We start from the raw sequence: 19,302 nt of genomic DNA, 5'->3' as shown, positions 1-19,302 counted from the left end.
GCCTTGGACATTCAGTCCTTGGCTAACAGACTTGTGAGGTTGGATATTTCAGAGCCCAGCCGAGTCCTTGCGTGTGTTATTGCTCAATCTTCATTATTGGGGGAGATCAAGGCCCGACAGTTTGATGATCCGCATCTGGCAGTTCTTAGAGAAACAGTGCTACGGGGTAGTGCCAAGGAGGTTTCTATTGGCGAGGATGGTGTCCTGCGACTCAAGGGTCGCCTATGTGTTCCTAATGTTGATGGCTTGAGGGAGAGGATTCTAGCAGAGGCACATAGTTCGCGGTATTCTATTCACCCAGGTGCTACGAAGATGTATCGTGAATTGAGGCAGCATTATTGGTGGCGGAGGATGAAGAAAGACATAGTTGAGTATGTGGCTAGATGCTTGAATTGCCAGCAGGTTAAGTATGAACACCGGAGGCCAAGTGGCCTACTTTAGTAGATGCCTATCCCTGAGTGGAAGTGGGAGCGCATTACTATGGACTTCGTAGTTGGGTTGCCACGGACATTACGGAAGTTTGATGCAGTGTGGGCCATTGTTGACAGGTTGACCAAGTCAGCACTCTTTATTCCGATTGTGACTACGTATACTTCAGAAAGGTTGGCTCATATTTACATTTGAGAGATAGTCCGGTTGCACGGTGTGCCTGTTTCCATCATATCAGATAGAGGCCCTTAGTTCACTTCCCATTTCTGGAGAGCCATTCAGAGTGAGTTGGGGACCTGCGTGGAGCTTAGTACAGCATTCCATCCTCAGACCGACGAGCAGTCAGAGTGGACAGTTCAGATTTTGGAGGACATGCTCAGAGCATGTGTGATTGGCTTTGGAGGACAGTGGGATCAGTTCTTGCCCTTGGCAGAGTTTGCTTACAACAACAGCTATCAGTCCAGCATAGAGATGGCTCCATTTGAGTCTCTATATGGTCAACGATGTCGTTCTCCTATCGGGTGGTTTGAGCCCGGTGAGGCTAAGTTGTATTGTACAAACTTGGTGAGAGATGCCTTGGGAAAGGTAAAGTTGATTCAGGAAAGGCTTCGCACAGCACAATCCAGACAGAAGGGTTACGCGGACCAGAAGGCGCGTGATGTATCATTCATGGCGGTGAAAAGGTTCTCTTGAAAGTCTCGCCGATGAAGGGTGTCATGAGATTCGGGAAGAAGGGCAAGTTGAGCCCAAGGTTTATTGGCCCATTTGAGGTGTTGAAGCGAGTTGGGGAGGTGGCATATGATCTTGCTTTACCTCCCAGCTTATCAGGAGTCCATCCAGTTTTTCATGTGTCTATGCTTCGGAGGTACCACGTTGTCTGGTCTCATGTGTTAGACTTCAGCACTATTCAGCTAGATAAGAGATTGAGCTACGAGGAAGAGCAAGTTGTCATTATTGATAGGTAGGAGCGCCAGTTGAGATCCAAGAGGGTTTATGCAGTAAAGGTCCAGTGGAGGGGTGAACCAGTCGAGGAGGCGACATGGGAGTCCTAGGAGGACATGCGGAGCAAATATCCACACTTATTCGGCACTTTAGGTATGAATCTAAACCCGTTCGAGGACGAACGTTTGTTTAAGAGGTGGAGGATGTAATGACCCGACTGGTCGTTTCACTTTTTAGAACCCCGTTCCCCTAAATAATACTTCCCGCGCTTGCTTTAACTAATTTACGACCTGCGGAGATGGTTGGTTCGGGATTTGGAAGAGTTTGGGTTGAAATAGGCACACTTGATTCCCTAAGATTTCTTTAAAAAGCTAAGTTTGACTTTGATCAACATTTTTAGTAAACGGACCTGGACTGGCGTTTTGATGGTCCCGGAGGGTCCAGAGGAAAATATGGGATCTGGGCGTATGCCCGAAATCGAATTCCGAGGTCCCTAGCCCGAGTAATGAATTTTTGTTAAAAATTGTTAAACTGAAATTTCCAAGGATTTAAAGAATTTAATAATGTTTGATCATGATGTTATCGGGCCCGTATGTTGGTTTCGAAGCCCGGTACAGGTCCAATATAATATTTAAGTCTTTTCTGTGAAGTTTGGTGAGAAACGGGACCGATTTGACGTGATTCGGACGTCAGGTTGTAAAAATAGGAATTTGAGTGTCCTTAAGGATTTCATGCGTTTTGGAGTTGAATTCTTAGTTTTAGATGTTATTTCGGCGATTTGATCGCTCGAGCAAGTTTGTACAAGGTTGTTGGACTTGTGTGGGTGTTCGGAGTGGAGCCCCGAGGGCTCGAGTGAGTTTCGGGCATGGGTTGGGGGTGAAAAACACCCCAGTTTTCTGATGTTTCTGTGAGAGGTTGCAGGTCTCGCAAATGCGAGGAATTGTTCGCAATTGCAACCTCGCATTTGCGAGGAAACCATCGCAATTGCGATGAAGGCAGGTGGTGGGCAGCGTCGCATTTGCGACAATTACATCGCAATTGCGAACCCTATAGGGTCTGCATTTGCGACCCCAGGATTGCATTTGCGATCAAAGCATGAGGGGGGCCAGTTTGCAATTGCGAAGCTTTTGTCGCAAGTGCGAGTTCGCATTTGCGAACCTGATGTCGTAAATGCGACATCAGAGGCCTGGACACAACTTTTAAAAATGGGACTTAGGCCATTTATTTCATTTTGTCTCTACACTTAGGCGATTTGGGAGCTTTCAAAGAGGGGATTTCAACATAGCATTTTGAGGTAAGTTATTTCTACTTAATGTGAGTTTAATACTTGGGTTTTGGGTAGATTAACACACAAAAATTAGTGAAAAAATCATGGGAATAGTGCAAAACCTAGGGTTTTGATAAAACTTAGATTTTACCATGAAATTTGTTATGGAATAAAGTAGAAATCATATATTACTGATCCTTAGGTTATAGAGAACAACTTTCTTCGAAAAATTTCGGAATCCGGGCACGTGGGCCCTGGGTTGGATTTTAGGAAACGTATGATTAAGGTTGGGAAATTACTTTAGTAATTAAAATGCGAACTCTTGATCTTGTATTGACTAGTTCCTACCTCGTTTATTTAGTTGTGGATCGTTCGGCTCCAAATTGAGGGTTTGAGCACGTTCTTGATACTGGAAGTACGCTTTGGAGCGAGGTGAGTCTCCTATCTAACCTTGTAAGAGGGAATTGTCCCCATATGTGTAATAATTGAATAATTTGCCACTAAATGCAGGGGCTACGTACGCATTAGGTAACGAGAGTCCGTGCGTAGCCACTATTATGCTTAAGTACGGGCAGTCTAGGACCCACAAGCATGCCTTATGTGATATTCTTGTGACTTTATGGTTAAGTTGGATAGCTTAAACCATGTTGAATGTGGTAAATGAAATTAATACGAGAAACACCACTTTCTTGATCTTTTAAAGAGGAGTTCACATTTCTGTAGGTAATTGCTTCCCTAATATATTCTTGTCTGCCTGTTTGTTTTGCTTAATTACATTTGACCGCGTCGCATGTATGATTCGCGAGTGGGGTAATAGATGCATCTATGGTTAACGCCGTTCGACCCTCCAGCAGTGCACACTTTACTTTTATGTTGGATCGGGCCATACGACCTCGGCACTACTTGCGTATGCTTCTTGCTCGGTATATTGCTGTGGACTGAACTTGTTTATATGCCCTGAAATGTAAACGGCTACCTGTGATATTATCTAGGAAAGGACATGTTACTTCTTGCTATAAGTTGTTAATTATTTGTGCTATCCATGCTTAGTATAGCGCTTTCTCATATTATTTGACCCTAGTAAGTGTCAAGTCGACCTCTCGACTCTACTTCTTCGAGATTAGACAGGATACTTACTGGGTACATATTGTTTATGTACTCATACTACACTTCTGTACTTAATTGTACAGGATCTGAGGCAGGTACATCTGGTTACCAGGCTGGCGCATACTCTTGATCCGGCCCGAGATTCCACGGTGAGCTGCTCCCTTCCTACGCCGTTCAGCAACCCGATGGAGTCTTTCTTTACTTTTGGCTGTCTATTCTATTTCAGACAGTAGGATAGATTTATTCTTTTGTATATTCTACTAGATGTCCACATACTTGTGACACCAGGTCTTGGCACACACATTGGTAGACTATTTTGTGTTGGGATTGTATAATTATTATGGTACGATGTTAATTATCGTTGTTTTAAATTCAAACTTAGAGATTTTGGTAACTAGTTTGTAAAAAGTAAAACTGGAACTTATTAATATTTCCGCGTTGGCTTGCCTAACAACGGTGTTGGGCGCCATTACGACCTGAGGTGGAATTGGGTCGTGACAACTAGAATCCTTATCCTCCCATGAGTCTATACATATCAAGAACATCAAAATTGGACCCCAAATGGCCCCTCAAATTCCCAATTTACACTCTCCAATATCAAGCCCTAATTCCCCAAATTTAACCCTTGTTTTCAATTAATTTCAAGCCTAATTAGTGAAATAATGCCATGCAATTGAGTATTGAGTTCAAAAATCTTACCTCCAAGTGTTTCCCTTCGATTCCCTCTTCAATCCCTCTCAAAAAGCTTTAAAATCGCTCAACAATGGTGGAAAATAGACCAAAAATTGCGAAGGCAACTATTTAAACATTTTGCCCAGGCAATAATTCCTTCTTCGCGAACGCGGTCAAAGCCTCGATTCGCGAAGCACAAAATTCCATTAACCAATTATTCCTCCTTCGCGAACGCTACATACTCCACGCGAACGCGAAGCACAAAACTCCTGGGATCCCAGCTGCTCCGATTACCCTACGCGAATGCGACTCCTCTCACGCGTTCGCGATTCACTGGAATCCGAACCTACGCGAACGCGACCCCAGGCTCGCGAACGCGAAGAACAATTTCTTCTGCGATAAAAATCAAAATCTGCAACTCTCCAAAGCCAAGAAATGGTCCGTTAACCACCCGAAACTCGCCCGAGGCCCTCGAGACCTCAACCAAACATGCCAACACATCCCATAACATCATTCAAACTTGTTCCAATATTCAGAACACTCAAATAAACATCGAAACATCAAATCATCATCGGAATCAAGCCTAAGAAATTCCAAAACTTTCAAATTCCACTTTCGATCAAAAAGTCTATCAAACCTCGTCCGAATGACCTGAAATTTTGCACACACGTCCCAAACGACACAACGGACCTACTCCAACTTCCGGAGTTCCATTCCGAGCCTTATATCAAAATTTTCACTACCAACCGGAAAACGCCAAAATTTTGATTTCGCCAATTCAAGCCTAAATCTACCCCGGACCTCCAAAACACATTCCGATCACGCTCCTAAGTCCCAAATAACCTCATGAAGCTATCTGAATCATAAAAACCAAATTTCGAGATCGTTTACTCACAAGTCAACTTCCGGTCGACTTTTCCAACTAAAAGGCCAAATAAAGAGACTAAGTGTCTCATTTCTCTACAAAACCACTCCGAATCCAAACTAACCAACACGATGCGATGAAATACAGCTGAACAACATATAAAGAAGCAGAAATGGGGGAAAAGGAACGGTAACTCATGAAACGACCGGCCGGGTCGTTACAAAGCAAAAACCTAGAAAATCAGGTAGTAACTTTGCAGCTTAGAAGTTAGAAGGAACTATAGTAACAAAGATGATTAACCAATAAATTCATAGATTTATCCTTGGATGAAATATTATTACTGTAAGATTGAGTAATGTTAGTTTAATTTTATCCCTTGAGTTTCAGTTGTATATCTGTGCACTAGCATTAACTACACCAAAACAAAGTATTATTGTAACATCATTTGATAGTTGCAAAGCACTATTCTTTTTGTACTAAAAAATGCAACACACAAAAAAAAATTCATAAATGAGTATCTCAGTGCAAGTTATCTTGGGAAGCTCTTTTTTTAAATTTTGCACTATAGCTAAGATTAATGGTAAACTCTAGCTAACATTAAATGCTAAACCAGTTGCCGAATTCCATATGACATTCGGTAATCAAAATTTTTTATCTTCTCGTTACCAAGTCAAATCACCAGAAAGTAGCTTGTTTGGATATGACCTTTGTATTAAAAGGTAATCTCTGTAAACCATATCCAAAACACCAGCAATTTTAGGGCCACACAAAACGCAACAACAAATATCGGAAACACACTTTGAAACCCCAAAGCTACAGTGAGATCCCATCCCCCACCCTCAAATGTAAAAACAACAAAAAGAAAAGAGAATCAGTCTGAGTATTTCTAAGAATAGGGAGGACATGGAAGGATAATCTTATCTTGCTCAGTTCATCAACAAAGCCTTTGTCGAAAAAGACAAACCAACGGAAGTCAAGAGTCTAGGTTATTCCTTGAAAAATCAAAAAGGTTAAAGCAAATCTCAGGAAAAGCGCAGCTTCATTAAATTGAAGAAAGAAATGAGAGTAAACTAAAGTCATAAAATAAAGACAACGGAACACCCACGAAAACTATAAATAGAAATACAAACTATATAACTGAAATTTTACACACTAATTGATATACCAACCTAAACTACTGTAAGACGTCCAAAAGATGAGAAATTATAGCGAAAAAAATCACATGTTTCGGATAGCGCTTGGTACTGGTGGTATAGGACAATCAGCAAAATCACATAGAGAGATGGAAGGAGAAGAAACACATAAGAGAAGCAAAGAAATGGAGAATTGGAGATTGGAATGGATCGTAGACGGGGATAACTCGGATAGATGGAAAGGACACGTAAGGACTTAGGAAGAAGCACACTAATAGACTCAGTTGAAATTCCAAGTATGCCTTTGTTTTGAAATGCAATGACAAATAAGCAAGCACGCCGAAGCTATTCATTGAACAACTCATAGTAGATAAGTGCTCGATGGTACTGATAGAGTCAGCAGATCAGTATCCTTATCAAATAGTGGAACTCCTATATAGCTCTCGTTGATTTTGCAGGCAAAAGACCTTTTTAGCAGTATTCATATCTCTTTTAATAATGTCAACCAAAAGGCAAGGAAAAATTAAAAGAATCAAATGCTTAAGAGTTTAATATGAATATATGATCTAATAACAACCAATTTTTTAATATCCAAAACAGCCAGATTTTTATAATTATATAAAGTAACAATGGATTTTGGATACTGAATAGCCTTTTGAACCTACCAGCAAAATGAAAAAGGAAAAACTCTGCTGACAGCAACAAATAAAAAATGACCTTCTATAATTAATAAAATGGTATAAACTTAAAGCAGAAATTAGTAAAGTGTAATACTGAACAAAAAAATTGATAACTTCATATACATATAGAAACTCTGGTTAAAGGAACTGACCGGAAACGTTATCAAGTTTTAAACTTCTAATTGGAAAACTTGATAGCAAAGACTACTCGAAATTCCTAACAGTTGATAATTGAAATGGCTCTGGTTAAAGGAACTGACCAGAAATGTTACCAAGTTGTAAAATTCTGATTGAAAAACTTGATAGCAAAGACTACTCGAAATTCCTAATAGTTGATAATCGAAAATGGTCATATACACATGAATAATAAGATGATAACACTTGCCAGGCTGAACACATCAAGCTTTTTCCGTCGTTGTCAGTTACATCTGTAGGAAACTATCACACAATCAAAATTTTAGTAGTAACCAAAAGATTGTCTATTAGCAGGAAAATGACAGCTTTTAACTAAAGATACAGAAAGTTGTAACTCGCTTTGAACTCCAAAACTCCTCTGCGGAAAAGTACAATAAACAAAAAGATCCTTATCAGCTTCCTACGATGGTACACGTGCGTGTATTGTAAATTTATGAGAAATCTGCCTCAAATATGTACTGACCATAAATAATCCTGAGTCAAAAATAGTTTGAGAATCATTTGATACGAAAACATCATAATACTCCATGAACATTTTCCTAATGCACATCATAATTTCTCACAAATATTTTTCTAATCCATAAATTAAGCAACTCTTGAAGATTGAATATAAGTAAATCTACTACCAGAATAATTTAATCTCTACGGACAACAAATCATGTCTATAAGAAATTTTGACTAACATTAACATTAGCATCAGAATCTTACACACAAGAGAAGAGGCAAAATAACAATGAAAATAAATAAAAAAATAATAGAAGTCTTTGATTCTTCCCCCTCAATTTATCCTAGGCTGATTCATGCAACACAACATGAAAATATTATTTTACAATCCCCAACCACTTTTTATTGATTCGTTTGACTATAAGGAGAGCTCACAATGCTCATAAAACTTTTCAAGCAGCATATGTTTCACAAAATCACCAATTCTAATTAAGTCGATCTTAATCTCCATCCAAGATAACTATCTTGATTCATTATAGTGAGGGTATCCTGAGCGAGCATGAAATTTCAATTCAAAGCTTTTAAAGCATAAAGCAATACCTACAAAGTCTTGTTGACTGCATTGACAAATTTCAGAAGCTTTCCTGAAAGAAAATTCAACAGCTCAAGCTTTAGAACCCCATCACTCCCCCGTAACAAACTTCAATAAAGTCTCATAAGACCCTTGGGTGTACAACAACCCAGAAACAATGATGATCATGCGCCTTTACCGATGAATCCTAAACAAAAGTAGCCTGCCAAACACCAAAAGTAAAAATATTCAGTATTAATTAACAACATCCAAGATTTTATTTTCCAATAAATAAAGCAAAAAAGAATGTTCCAACAAAGAAAAATTAAAAGCGAGAGAATAGAAATTAAGCAAAGAGAGAGAAGCAAATGATAACATATAACTACAAGAAGTATGAAGAGAACCCAACAAAAATACCGAAAGGAAAAAAATAAAGAAAAAAGGATAAGAAAATTTAGGCAAAAATTGAGAGGAGCGGACATGAAATTAGAACATTCATCATAGAAGATAAGAAGAAATGAAGAAGATGCAGAGAATTAAAAGGCTTCTTTTCAATACTTAGGGTTCTATGTCAAGTCCAAACTGAAAATCAAATAAAATAACTCTTTGAAGTAGAGATGATAGAAAAGCGAATAGAGAACATTGGAAAAGTCATATTGAGAGAATATGAAAAGAGCGGAGGTAGAACCTGGACATTCGTCAAGCGGCTGATGTCCCTATAGAGGTGCGGTGGCTTGTAGAAATAATAGCCACGTACGTACAATTCATATGATAATAGGTGAATTGACGAAATTAGCCTCAGCTTTTCATTAAATGACTCTAAGAAGCCACATCGAAACTCCAGCTTTTCTATTATATAGAAATAGTAAAATCAAATCAAAAATATATTTTCTTCTATGTTCTAACATTTATTCAAATTGACCCGAAAATGAGCATATTTTTAGCCCAATTTATGAAGTTATAGTATATGTAAAGATTCTTACGCTATAACTTGTAGCATGTTAGTTATTACTATTATCATTTTACACATTAATGTCTATCAGAATATAATTACCTAATAAGTAATCTAATTGTTTAAATATTTAAAAATATTATGTTCTGTTATAAATAGAGTTTTATTTAAGGTGAATGTCTATATTTTAGAGAGATTGTAAGAATTTTACTTGGTGGCTAAGTCACTTTTCGCCTCCTATTCTATTGTAATTGATACCAAAATCAATAAGAATTCTCTGTCCCTACTTTTCTCTGTAATATTCTTCTTCTTTTATTGTTCATAACATGTTCGTCATAGTAGGTGGAGATTATTTCAGTTAATTTTCAAATACTATTTTTTAACTTACCTTCAAATAATGCTTTTTTTTTTTCCAAACATCAACCAATTTATATCCAAACTCAATAAATTATAATGAGCTAACTTTGACAACTCCCAATTGTTTGGGATAAATTTTATATTAACTGAAAACACAAGGACCAAAAGTGCCAAAAACCCTTTCCCCTAGTATCTGGCAAATACGTTTGTGCTTGCGACAGCATTTGGCCGACCTGTGATCAGCGCCAAACAACTCCTTACGCTGCTATATTTGGAGATGGAGCCTTCAATTTCAAACGGAATTCGACTCAAACAAAGTAGGAAATAGAAAAAGATTTGAAATGCGGGGCTTAGCTTGTAACGCCTGTAACAAGGAGTTTTTCGACGAAAATGAGCAAAAACTTCATTACAAATCTGAATGGCACCGTTACAATCTTAAACGCAAGGTACTGCTAAATAAATACCTTCTTTTTAAAAGTAAAATCATTTTTTTGTTGCATACTTCTTGTTTCAGTGTATTTATCGGATTTCTTCTTTCTTTTGTGTTTTACTGCCTGCAAAAACTCTGTTTTCTTTGTTTGGTTTTTATTTTTTACTTTTTTATGACTGATTATGATCTCTATCATGTTTGCTAGTACTTGAAAATGAATACTAGATTTGGTTTTCTTGGAGTTCTGCGTTGATCATTTTTGTTTAGAATTATGCTTTTGTTCATTTAGAATGATTTTTCTTGCGTGAAGATTCATTTTTTTTTTCTCCTGTGTATTTTGATGGGATATTTTCTTTCCTTTGTGTTGTACTTTGTTGAATGGTGTGATTAAGTTTTTAGATGAGAGAATTAAGTTTTTAGGTGAGGTGTTCTGTTTTTGCCATTGATGCAAGTTCGTTGAGCAACTGAAATCAATGATGATTAGAGAGTTGCATTTTGCAAAATTAGGCTAATTGTTGCATTAATCACCCATTTTAGAATTCTTCGGTCTAGTGATAAGAGCATATCACAGGTTCGAACCCTGCTTTGACCAAAGGTTGGTATTTACGTGAAGAAGGGTAGAGGAGCAAACGCGTTAATTGTTGCATTACTCACCCATCTTAGAATTCTTTGGTCTAGTGGTAAGAGCGTAGCTCGTGATGTGCGGGTTAGGCGCACATCACGGGTTCAAACCCTGCTTTGACCAAAGGTCGGTATTTAAGTGAAGAAGAGTAGAGGAGCGGAATCATTATCCACCTAGTTTCGAACTGTGCACTAACTGGCTGGGGATTACTGGGTATTAAAAAGAAGCTCTTTCATTTTAGAATCTGGGGAGTAATTTGTGTCGTCGCCATTGTTTGTGACATTGTTGTGCATGGATAATACTCATTGTTGTGTTCCTTGACTTTTATCTCAGGTTGCCGGAGTTCCTGGATTGACAGAGGCACTCTTTATAGCCAGGCAATCTGCACTTGCAGAAGAAAATAGACGATTAAGCGAAACTCCTTTGCTATATAGCTGTGGTAATTGTGGCAAAGAATACAGAAGTTCTAAGGCTCATGCTCAGCATCTGCAATCTAAAAGTCACTTAGCACGGGCTTCGCGAGAGCCAGGTCATCACAATGAGAATAGTGTTATCATCAAGCCTCTTCCACGCCAACCTTCACATGAGCCTTCCGACAGGGCAGATGAAGATATTAATGGAAGTGATGAAAGCGAGTGGGAGGAGGTCGATTCAGAAGAAGAGATGGTTGGTGGGGCGACTATCGCGTTGAATCAATTAAAGATGAACGGAAGTACTCCTAATGGTACTATCGATGAAGATAGTGATCTTGATGAACACATTGATGAGTTGGATCCGTGTTGTTGTTTCATGTGTGATTTAAAACACGATGCGATAGAAAGTTGCATGGCCCATATGCACAAGAAGCATGGGTTCTTCATTCCTGATGTCGAGTATCTGAAGGATCCTAAAGGTTTCCTTACTTATCTTGGTCTCAAGGTAAATATTTTAGGTATCTTTTTTCTTTTTGTTTCTTCAAGATTATTTAGATATACTTATTTATGCATTTTTTATTTCCTCAGGTTAAAAGGGATTTTATGTGTCTGTATTGCAACGATAGATGTCACCCTTTCAGTAGTTTAGAAGCAGCTCGGAAGCATATGGAAGCAAAAAGTCATTGCAAAGTGCGTTATGGTGATGGTGGTGATGATGAAGAAGCGGATTTAGAAGAGTTTTATGACTATAGCAGCAGGTATGCTTGTTGATAAGATAGTTTCCAAGATATTAAGACTAGAATGCATATAATTATCATTCTCCTTTTGTTATATATTTACTAAGAGTTGTATTTCCCATATTCTAGCTATATGGATGCAACTGGAAAGCAGCTCGTTTTGTCCAACGATGTTGACAACAGTGTGGAACTTGGAAGTGGTGGATCTGAACTCATAATAACCACAAGAACTGATGATGGAGCGTCTGTTAAAGCACTTGGATCACGAGAGTTTTTGAGATACTACCGCCAGAAGCCAAGGCCTACGCGCACTAATGATATAGCTTTAAGTGCTGCCTTAGCCTCGAGGTATATATTTGACTTGTTACATGGCGCGCATTGACACCTAATATTAGTCATTTAAGCAAACAATCTTTTCTCATCTCAGGTATCGAAGCATGGGTCTAGCAACCGTGCAGTCGAGGGTGCACATGGTTAAGATGAAGGTGTTGAAGGCCATGAACAGATGTGGCGTAGATGCAATGCGCTCTAAGATTGGCATGAAAAGCAATGTCATTCGTAACCTCCCTAAAAATATACCATATTAGTCCCTTCCATATGAATGCACTATACGGCTTATCTTGCAATATTTGTACGAGTGCTATAATATTTATCTAGCAACTTTGGTTTTTGGATACACCATATAGCAATATTGTTTTCTTTCTCAGACGGTTGATTGGTAAACTCCTTGCTGGAAATTGGTAGGTGGATTAATTGAATTAGATCCATGGTCTTAAGTTTTCACCTGGCTGGAGAACAGGAAAGTAAAGTTGATTAAGAGTTGATCATCTTGCTAGGTTCTCTCTTATCTGTATTAGGTATATTGATTTTGCTAGGTGAACTGGGAATTTTTTTTTTTTTGGTGTGGAAGTGACAACATTTTCTCAAAGTTTCAGCATCATGCTTTCTCTAATTCTTCACAGCTTTTATGGTCATTTGTAGAAGTTGTTTTGTAACTTTTTATTATATTCCGTTAGCTTCTATAATAGCATTTCATGTATTTACATCACTTCCTTTAACAAATGTTTTCCCATAAAAAGAAAGAAAATCAGAGGGAAGAGCCAAAACTAAGGAAAGAATAAATGCTTGTACGATAAGAAACGAATGCAATTCGATATTGTGAATGGATTTAATGGCAGAAACTCATGGAAGAGAAGGTAGAAAAAGAAAAAACCAAAAGGGAAACAATCTAATTAGAAGTTTACATAGCTCCCGCTTTGCGCGGGGTCCGGGGAATGGCCTGACCACAGGGTCCGGGGAATGGCCTGACCACAAGGGTCTATAGTACGCAGTCTTACCTGCATTTCTAATTAAAAGTTTACATCTGCTCCAAAAATTATTCTCTCCAATCTGTGAAATAAACGTTAAGGGGGAGTCACTCTGAGTTATGACTTAAGCAAGGACGAAGAATCATATTTGAAGTGGCCAAAGTGGAAAGTTTTGAATCATAGTCTGACAAAAGATCAAAGCAGACTTCGAGAACAATTTTCTTGATCTGTCTGCTTGAAGGTACTAGAGATATATTGAGTAGTTGAATCTTGATTGTTTGGGATTTAAAATCTAAACCTAAAACATCTGAAAAGGCATGAACTCCCAAATATCCCCTTAGCAAAAATCAATCCTCAGTACCCTAAATGGGAATTAATAGAGATTTGCCTCCTGGTTAGATCTAAATGCTATAAAAGCATACTTTTGCGATTCAACAGAAAAATAATTTTGTTACAGAAAACCTGGAAAGCAACATCATATTTTTGTGCTAACACACACAACAGAGAGAGAGAGAGAGAGAGAGAGAGAGAGAGAGAGAGAATATTGGTAATAGTCCCCTACACGAACTTAAGAATACAACTACACAACATGGTCAACAAAGAAAGGAAAAGATGAATCAAGGATTCTCCTACAATAGCTTAAATTAATCAAGTATACTCCTACAATAGCTTAGATTTCTTCTTCAAGCTAATATACATAAGCTTCAGGTCTACAAACTGCCTGGTCTGCGTATCTCATCATTTACCTCTTTGCTCTAGTCTTTCTCACATTTCTGACTGGTCTGTTTCCTTGTTGCTTCACAACTTTGCCATTCTTTGCCAACTCACGTACCAAACCCGGTTCCTCCTGTGATAATTCCTCACTAGGCATCGAAGCAGCTGGACTGTCGGTTGTTTCGTTCATTTCTGGTACATCCACAGCAGATTCGCTAAGAAGCTCACACTTATCCTCGACTTGGGTAGATTCAGTTAATTTCTGCTGACTCGACATTCCTGGTTTCGGCTTCTCACCGCCGACATGCACATTGTTTTGTCCTGATGTTAGACCTGCAGACAAACTGTCGACAGAACCAGCATTATTGTGGTTCCAGCTACAGAAATCTAAAAGAGCTACGTCATTAATTTTTTACCTAGCTTCTATTTCTATTGATGTATAGCCATTAGAACTTTGTGCTGCATTTGTTTGAGTCACTTCCTGTGCATCAGCGCCAGTTATATGAAGACCTGAACACGTAAAAACAGTTAGATGTGTAAGAGAAATTGTCCTGGTAAGAAGTAAATAGTTAACTTTTGAACCCATTACTTCGAATTAGCTTCACATCATAAAACCAACAAACATATTATAAAGAATGGCCTCAAGTACCATCACTGTGCTCTGAGGGGAAAGCTGGACCATTGGGCCTGTGCGATTCACAAGCAGCATGCTCGCCAACCCTACTTACCTCAATACCCTGTAAAGCTTGAATAGTATTAGGACAAGAGTATAAAGCGAACATGATATTCTGTTGTCCATACGAGATGCTATATTTTTATAGTCCATATGTTGCAAATACTGAATAAGGCAACTGAAACCCCTAAAACAATTACCTGGTCATGGAGCTGAACAGAAGAGGCAGGATGTAGAGGCTGAGTGATATTTTCTCCACCATCTTGTGTTATTTCCACATCTGAAAGGGGAAAAGATGAGGTTCAGCAGAAAGCTAGTAATTTGCAGCAGGAGGCAAGATTAGAGCTTAACACACCTGACCACTTAATTGGTACATCTGACAGTTTAGTAAGTCTCAAAGAACTTGAGCTATTTATCTTCTCTCTGGTACTAGTTCCTGTCAAATTACCAACTGCAGATTTTGGTTCTGCCTTGGAAGGGCGAGCACGTAACAGATCCTCAGTTGCTTTTGACCGTACTTTTCGTATTTCATCATGAATATTCCATGAGCCAGATGCAAAAGAATTCATTTTCTGTGATCCAGTTGCAAAACACATATCAGAAGATAGCAGCAACAACAACAACAACAACAACAACAAACCCAGTGTAATCTCATAAATGGGGTCTGGGGAGGGTAGTGTGTACGCAGACCTTACCCCTACCTTATAAAGATAGAGAGGTTGTTTCCGATAGACCCTCAGCTCAAGGAATAGTAGAGATAAGATAAAGCAACCAAGTAGTACACAAAGGTGACAACAATGTATTATGGTGACGAGCGTGAACGACACAACAACAATAACAACAAACAACATGTAATAATAAAGAACCATGACTAAGATAATATAAAAATAGTCTTAGTACTACTGGTAAGCCTAGGAGGAAATAATAGAAAATTGATTAAGTAAAAGTTTACTACTACTTGGTAGCTGTTTCGTCATCTTTGGCAACATGACATGCCCGATTTACAAAGTTCAGAAGCATGGAGCCTCCTTCAAATCACTACTCAAGTCATAAAGCGTGATCAAAGGTATAGCTCGGAACATGACATAATATAAGATATAGATTTCCAAGGAAAAAGGTATTGTCGAGGGAGAAAGGTTTTAACAAAAGTGTTTTACCTATTAAGAAAATTAAAAAAAACACATCAACTGCGCATAAAAAATGGAACAGTATCTGAGCAACAACTAAACAGGCAAGCAGGGGCGGATGTACCATGTATCCTACGGTTCACATGAAACCAGTAGCTTTTGTCCAAACCTTGTATATGTATTAAAAATCCACAAAATATATATCAATATCTGAGTGTGGACCTAATTATTAATGTATATTGACTTAAGGTCGCCATAGGAACCCATAAACTTCAAATCGTGGATTTGCCTCTTCTGGAAACAACCATTAGGAGACAAAATTCACAGTCAAAAGCATCAAGACGTTTTTGAGAAATTCTTGAGGTCAACATGATAAATCTCCGAAGAGCTTTAGCTACCTTTATTATCAGCAATAATCCAAAAATCAAATAATGCAAAAGTTACAAAACCTATCATAGTTCTTTCAAAATGAAGGCAACACATAAGTGCGTAGGGAAAATGAACCACTCATGAGACAACAATGCAGTAGGAGCCACCAAAAGAGAGAGAATGCAGTAGAAGGGAGTAATGGAAATTCATTTTATAAGCCTTTTAGAAGTTTAGTCTGTCACCTGACAGAGGTAGGAAGTTTGGAATGTAAGAGACAAAAACAGTCATCACAGAGTATCCGAGTACTTTCCCCCACCACCTCCCAAAAAAAAAAGCAAAACAATTCCAAAATTTGTAGATAAAGAAAAAGGAAAGTAAAGCAGAATTGTAATAAGAAGAAAGCAGGAAAATGAAGAACCATTATTCTACACCAAAATATCAAATAGATGCCCCATGATTTAGCCCTCTAGTATACAAGGAAAAGTGGAAATGACAAGCAAGAGGAATGGATCCAAGGCTGGATTTATGACAGCTATTGCATCCCCTTCCATTCTATCCTAGGCCATAATTACTCATTCTTTACTTCAGGCATAGAACATTAGAATTCTCCTTAGCATCCCTTCTTCACCTAATGACAAGATATGCTCTTATTCAAAAAACGAACTCAACTAAATGGTATACAAGAGATTAAAGCATCATCAATTTCTAACTACGATATAAACCAAAAAGCACCACGTTTGTGAGTGTGTCACCATCTCATCTAAAAGTTTATGATGTTAAAAAGAGCACACTTTTATTATTTAATTATCTCATCAATACACCCCCTCATGTGTGGGCTTGATTCTTTTCATGGCCAAGCATGCGGAGATTCTTTTTGAAAATGAGTGGCGGTGAGACTAGAAGCCAGAATCTCTTCCTGCTCTCTGATACCATGTGAGAAAGAGAATACACAGGAAAGAGAAGCTTCATCGTTCTCCTAAGCTATTGGATGTTTAAACAGTACAAACAACTTTTTTAACCTAGGAAACAAATTAAGACTACATGACTACAATTAAACATTATCTCCCTAATTGATTCTAACTAATATACACATTATTCTCAACAGCATCTAAGCAACCTTTCTTCTCTGTCACCTTCTCATCTTATTTTTTTCAACTTTCTAACAAGAAAATAGCACGAGTCTCCAATTTATTGCTTTTCAAATCCTTCAAATCAGTTCTATCTGAAATAACTAACCAAATTTCGGCTCTTTGAATCATCAAATCTTGCAGTGGTAATTTAGGACATTGTTGTCTAATGTTAGCAAACCAAGGTTTAACCACCATTCCATAAATATTATTTCTGAACCATAACCACCATTCCGTAAATAAGGGTGAACATCCTCCAAATTGAATGTGAAATGGCAGCAATGAACGCAATTCCGAAATCTTCAAATACCTTTAAGGAAGAGGAAGAATCCCCACTATGCGGTGTTCCTTCCTCAAAGAGCTTTGCCTTCAGATGTGAGGGGGTTCCAAGTCCACTATGATCAACAGCAGGAGAGGCCCATGGAGGACGAACCTTCATATATGACTTAGCCATATCTACCGGTGAGCCAAAAGTATCATCCACCTACGTTACACAAGCAAGATATCAAAGACAGCATCAAGACAAGTTATTACATAGGCTCCATTGCGGTATCACATAGCTGACAGCAGAAAAAAATAGAAATCTTTGTTCAGGCAAATATTACATAGGCAACAACTAGCAACAATAAGCTCCTTACCGTAAATGATGAGAGTTAGAAGTAGCATTAATATTACAGATAAAATACACATATAAACTACGCAACTAAATTCAAGACTAAGCGGGAAAGAGACTATCTCATTTTTCAAGTATCCAGAATCAATTTAGACTCACAATGACCTCTTCTTAAAGTTTTTTTTTTTTCATATTTACAAGCTAAAGTATGTAGAGACTCAAGGAAAATAAGGTTAGGTATGTGAAACAGAGGACACAAATCTGGTCAAGAAACTACAGGAAGACATTCGTGCCAGTGAAGAAAAAAATACTGTAAACAATTTCAAGTTAATAAAGCTGGGAAATCATACTCTGCCCTATCGGGGTAGAGGTAAGGTCTGCGTACACATTACCCTCCCCAGACCCCACTTTGTGGGATTTTACTGGGTAGTTGTTGTTGTTGTTGTTGTAAAGCTGGGAAATCATAATGTAGTAAATTAAAATAAACCATGTGATGGTTGCAAAATGAAAGACTTACACAGAGAGATAAAGATTTTACTCACGTTTTTAACTCCAGAGCTTAAACCTCCGTGAGTAATATCTAAACCCAGTCCGTCTCTCTTTTCCTCTCTCTTTTCCTCTAACCATTTCCTTGCTTCTACAATTGCACGACTGCTGAGGTCCAGTGTATCTGAATGAGACATAGATGACTATTCAGCTTTTATGCAAACACTCTGTGGGAAGAACGGCAGCCATACCACATGAAAGATTCTTTGAAATATTTTTTTGAGAATGAAAGATTCTTTGTGTTATTACCATCTGCAATTGCTTGATCAGGTATTGCGGAGCGCAAACCAAAACTGCCTTCTCCTTCTAGTGATGAAAAATCAACAACCCTTGAGTTGATGATTGTTACTAACCTATCACGCTCATTCCTGCAAAGTTAGCATTAGAATAAGGTTGAGAAAGAAATTTAAACAAAAATAACCATCTTTTTTTCCGCTCTCTTTTTCTATTTTTTTTCCCCATATTTTGCTCGAATACTACACATGCATGTCATCTGACTGTCAAAGGGTTGGAGTCCTATTCAATTTTCCTTCAGCATGCATCAACCCACAGCAGTATTTAAGGACAACTCGTAAAGGAACGATTATATTGAAGACAAACATACAAAGAAGAAGCTCTGTCTTTTTCTATGAAAAACATAGACATGCATACATTAAAAAGAAGCAAAAATATGCAAACTGTATGCTTATTTACAAACGTACATGTAAAGGGATGAATGGACTTTTTAAGTGAAAGTGCTCCGCAGTTCTAGGGAAAGTACAAAGTCATAGCATCTACCACCATATTCAATGCAAAATGGGCAATCACCTGTATTACATGAGCTCAGCTTCTGGTATGACACTTACCACAAGATGTAGCTATTGAGAGAACCCTACCCGCTTTATCTAGTTGGACTTGCTTATCGTATGTACTAATTATGAATCCCATTTTCCTCAAACCTGCTAGTATCAAGTCTAAACCTTTTCTTCCAAATCGCTAGCAGCCCAGACCTGTTTCTTACTCGTCCCCCC

The 19,302-nt window shown here is 38.2% G+C and overlaps 2 protein-coding genes across 2 annotated transcripts in view; one reads left to right on the top strand and one right to left on the bottom strand.

The window, feature by feature from the left end:
* Nucleotides 9,837-12,836, top strand: LOC109211293 (cytoplasmic 60S subunit biogenesis factor REI1 homolog 1-like). The gene is made up of 5 exons (XM_019374819.1): nucleotides 9,837-10,060; nucleotides 11,000-11,584; nucleotides 11,668-11,837; nucleotides 11,946-12,164; nucleotides 12,244-12,836. The coding sequence occupies exons 1-5, from the start codon at nucleotides 9,956-9,958 to the stop codon at nucleotides 12,401-12,403; spliced, it is 1,239 nt and encodes a 412-aa protein (XP_019230364.1). The 5' UTR covers nucleotides 9,837-9,955; the 3' UTR covers nucleotides 12,404-12,836.
* The window catches only part of LOC109211284, a gene marked incomplete at its 5' end in the record, with an annotated part of 11,678 nt that continues 5,897 nt past the window's right edge, over nucleotides 13,522-19,302 (bottom strand). Inside the window, 8 exon segments of the mRNA XM_019374808.1 lie at nucleotides 13,522-14,181; nucleotides 14,254-14,347; nucleotides 14,487-14,574; nucleotides 14,711-14,790; nucleotides 14,866-15,082; nucleotides 17,444-17,617; nucleotides 18,289-18,416; nucleotides 18,542-18,660. Coding sequence (XP_019230353.1) covers nucleotides 13,866-14,181; nucleotides 14,254-14,347; nucleotides 14,487-14,574; nucleotides 14,711-14,790; nucleotides 14,866-15,082; nucleotides 17,444-17,617; nucleotides 18,289-18,416; nucleotides 18,542-18,660 — 1,216 coding nt within the window.

This window comes from Nicotiana attenuata, chromosome 2 (assembly GCF_001879085.1).
Source record: "Nicotiana attenuata strain UT chromosome 2, NIATTr2, whole genome shotgun sequence".
In the NCBI taxonomy this organism is placed as follows: Eukaryota; Viridiplantae; Streptophyta; class Magnoliopsida; order Solanales; family Solanaceae; genus Nicotiana; species Nicotiana attenuata.
The sequence above is the reverse complement of the archived record's forward strand: the minus strand, read 5'-3'. Positions and strand labels throughout refer to the sequence as shown.

Coding starts and splice junctions, on each gene's coding strand:
- LOC109211293 (XM_019374819.1), top strand. CDS start 9,956: ATGCGGGGCTTAGCTTGTAACGCCTGTAACAAGGAGTTTTTCGACGAA. Junction 11,585..11,667: donor TTACTTATCTTGGTCTCAAG/GTAAATATTTTA, acceptor TTATTTCCTCAG/GTTAAAAGGGATTTTATGTG. Junction 12,165..12,243: donor AGTGCTGCCTTAGCCTCGAG/GTATATATTTGA, acceptor TTCTCATCTCAG/GTATCGAAGCATGGGTCTAG.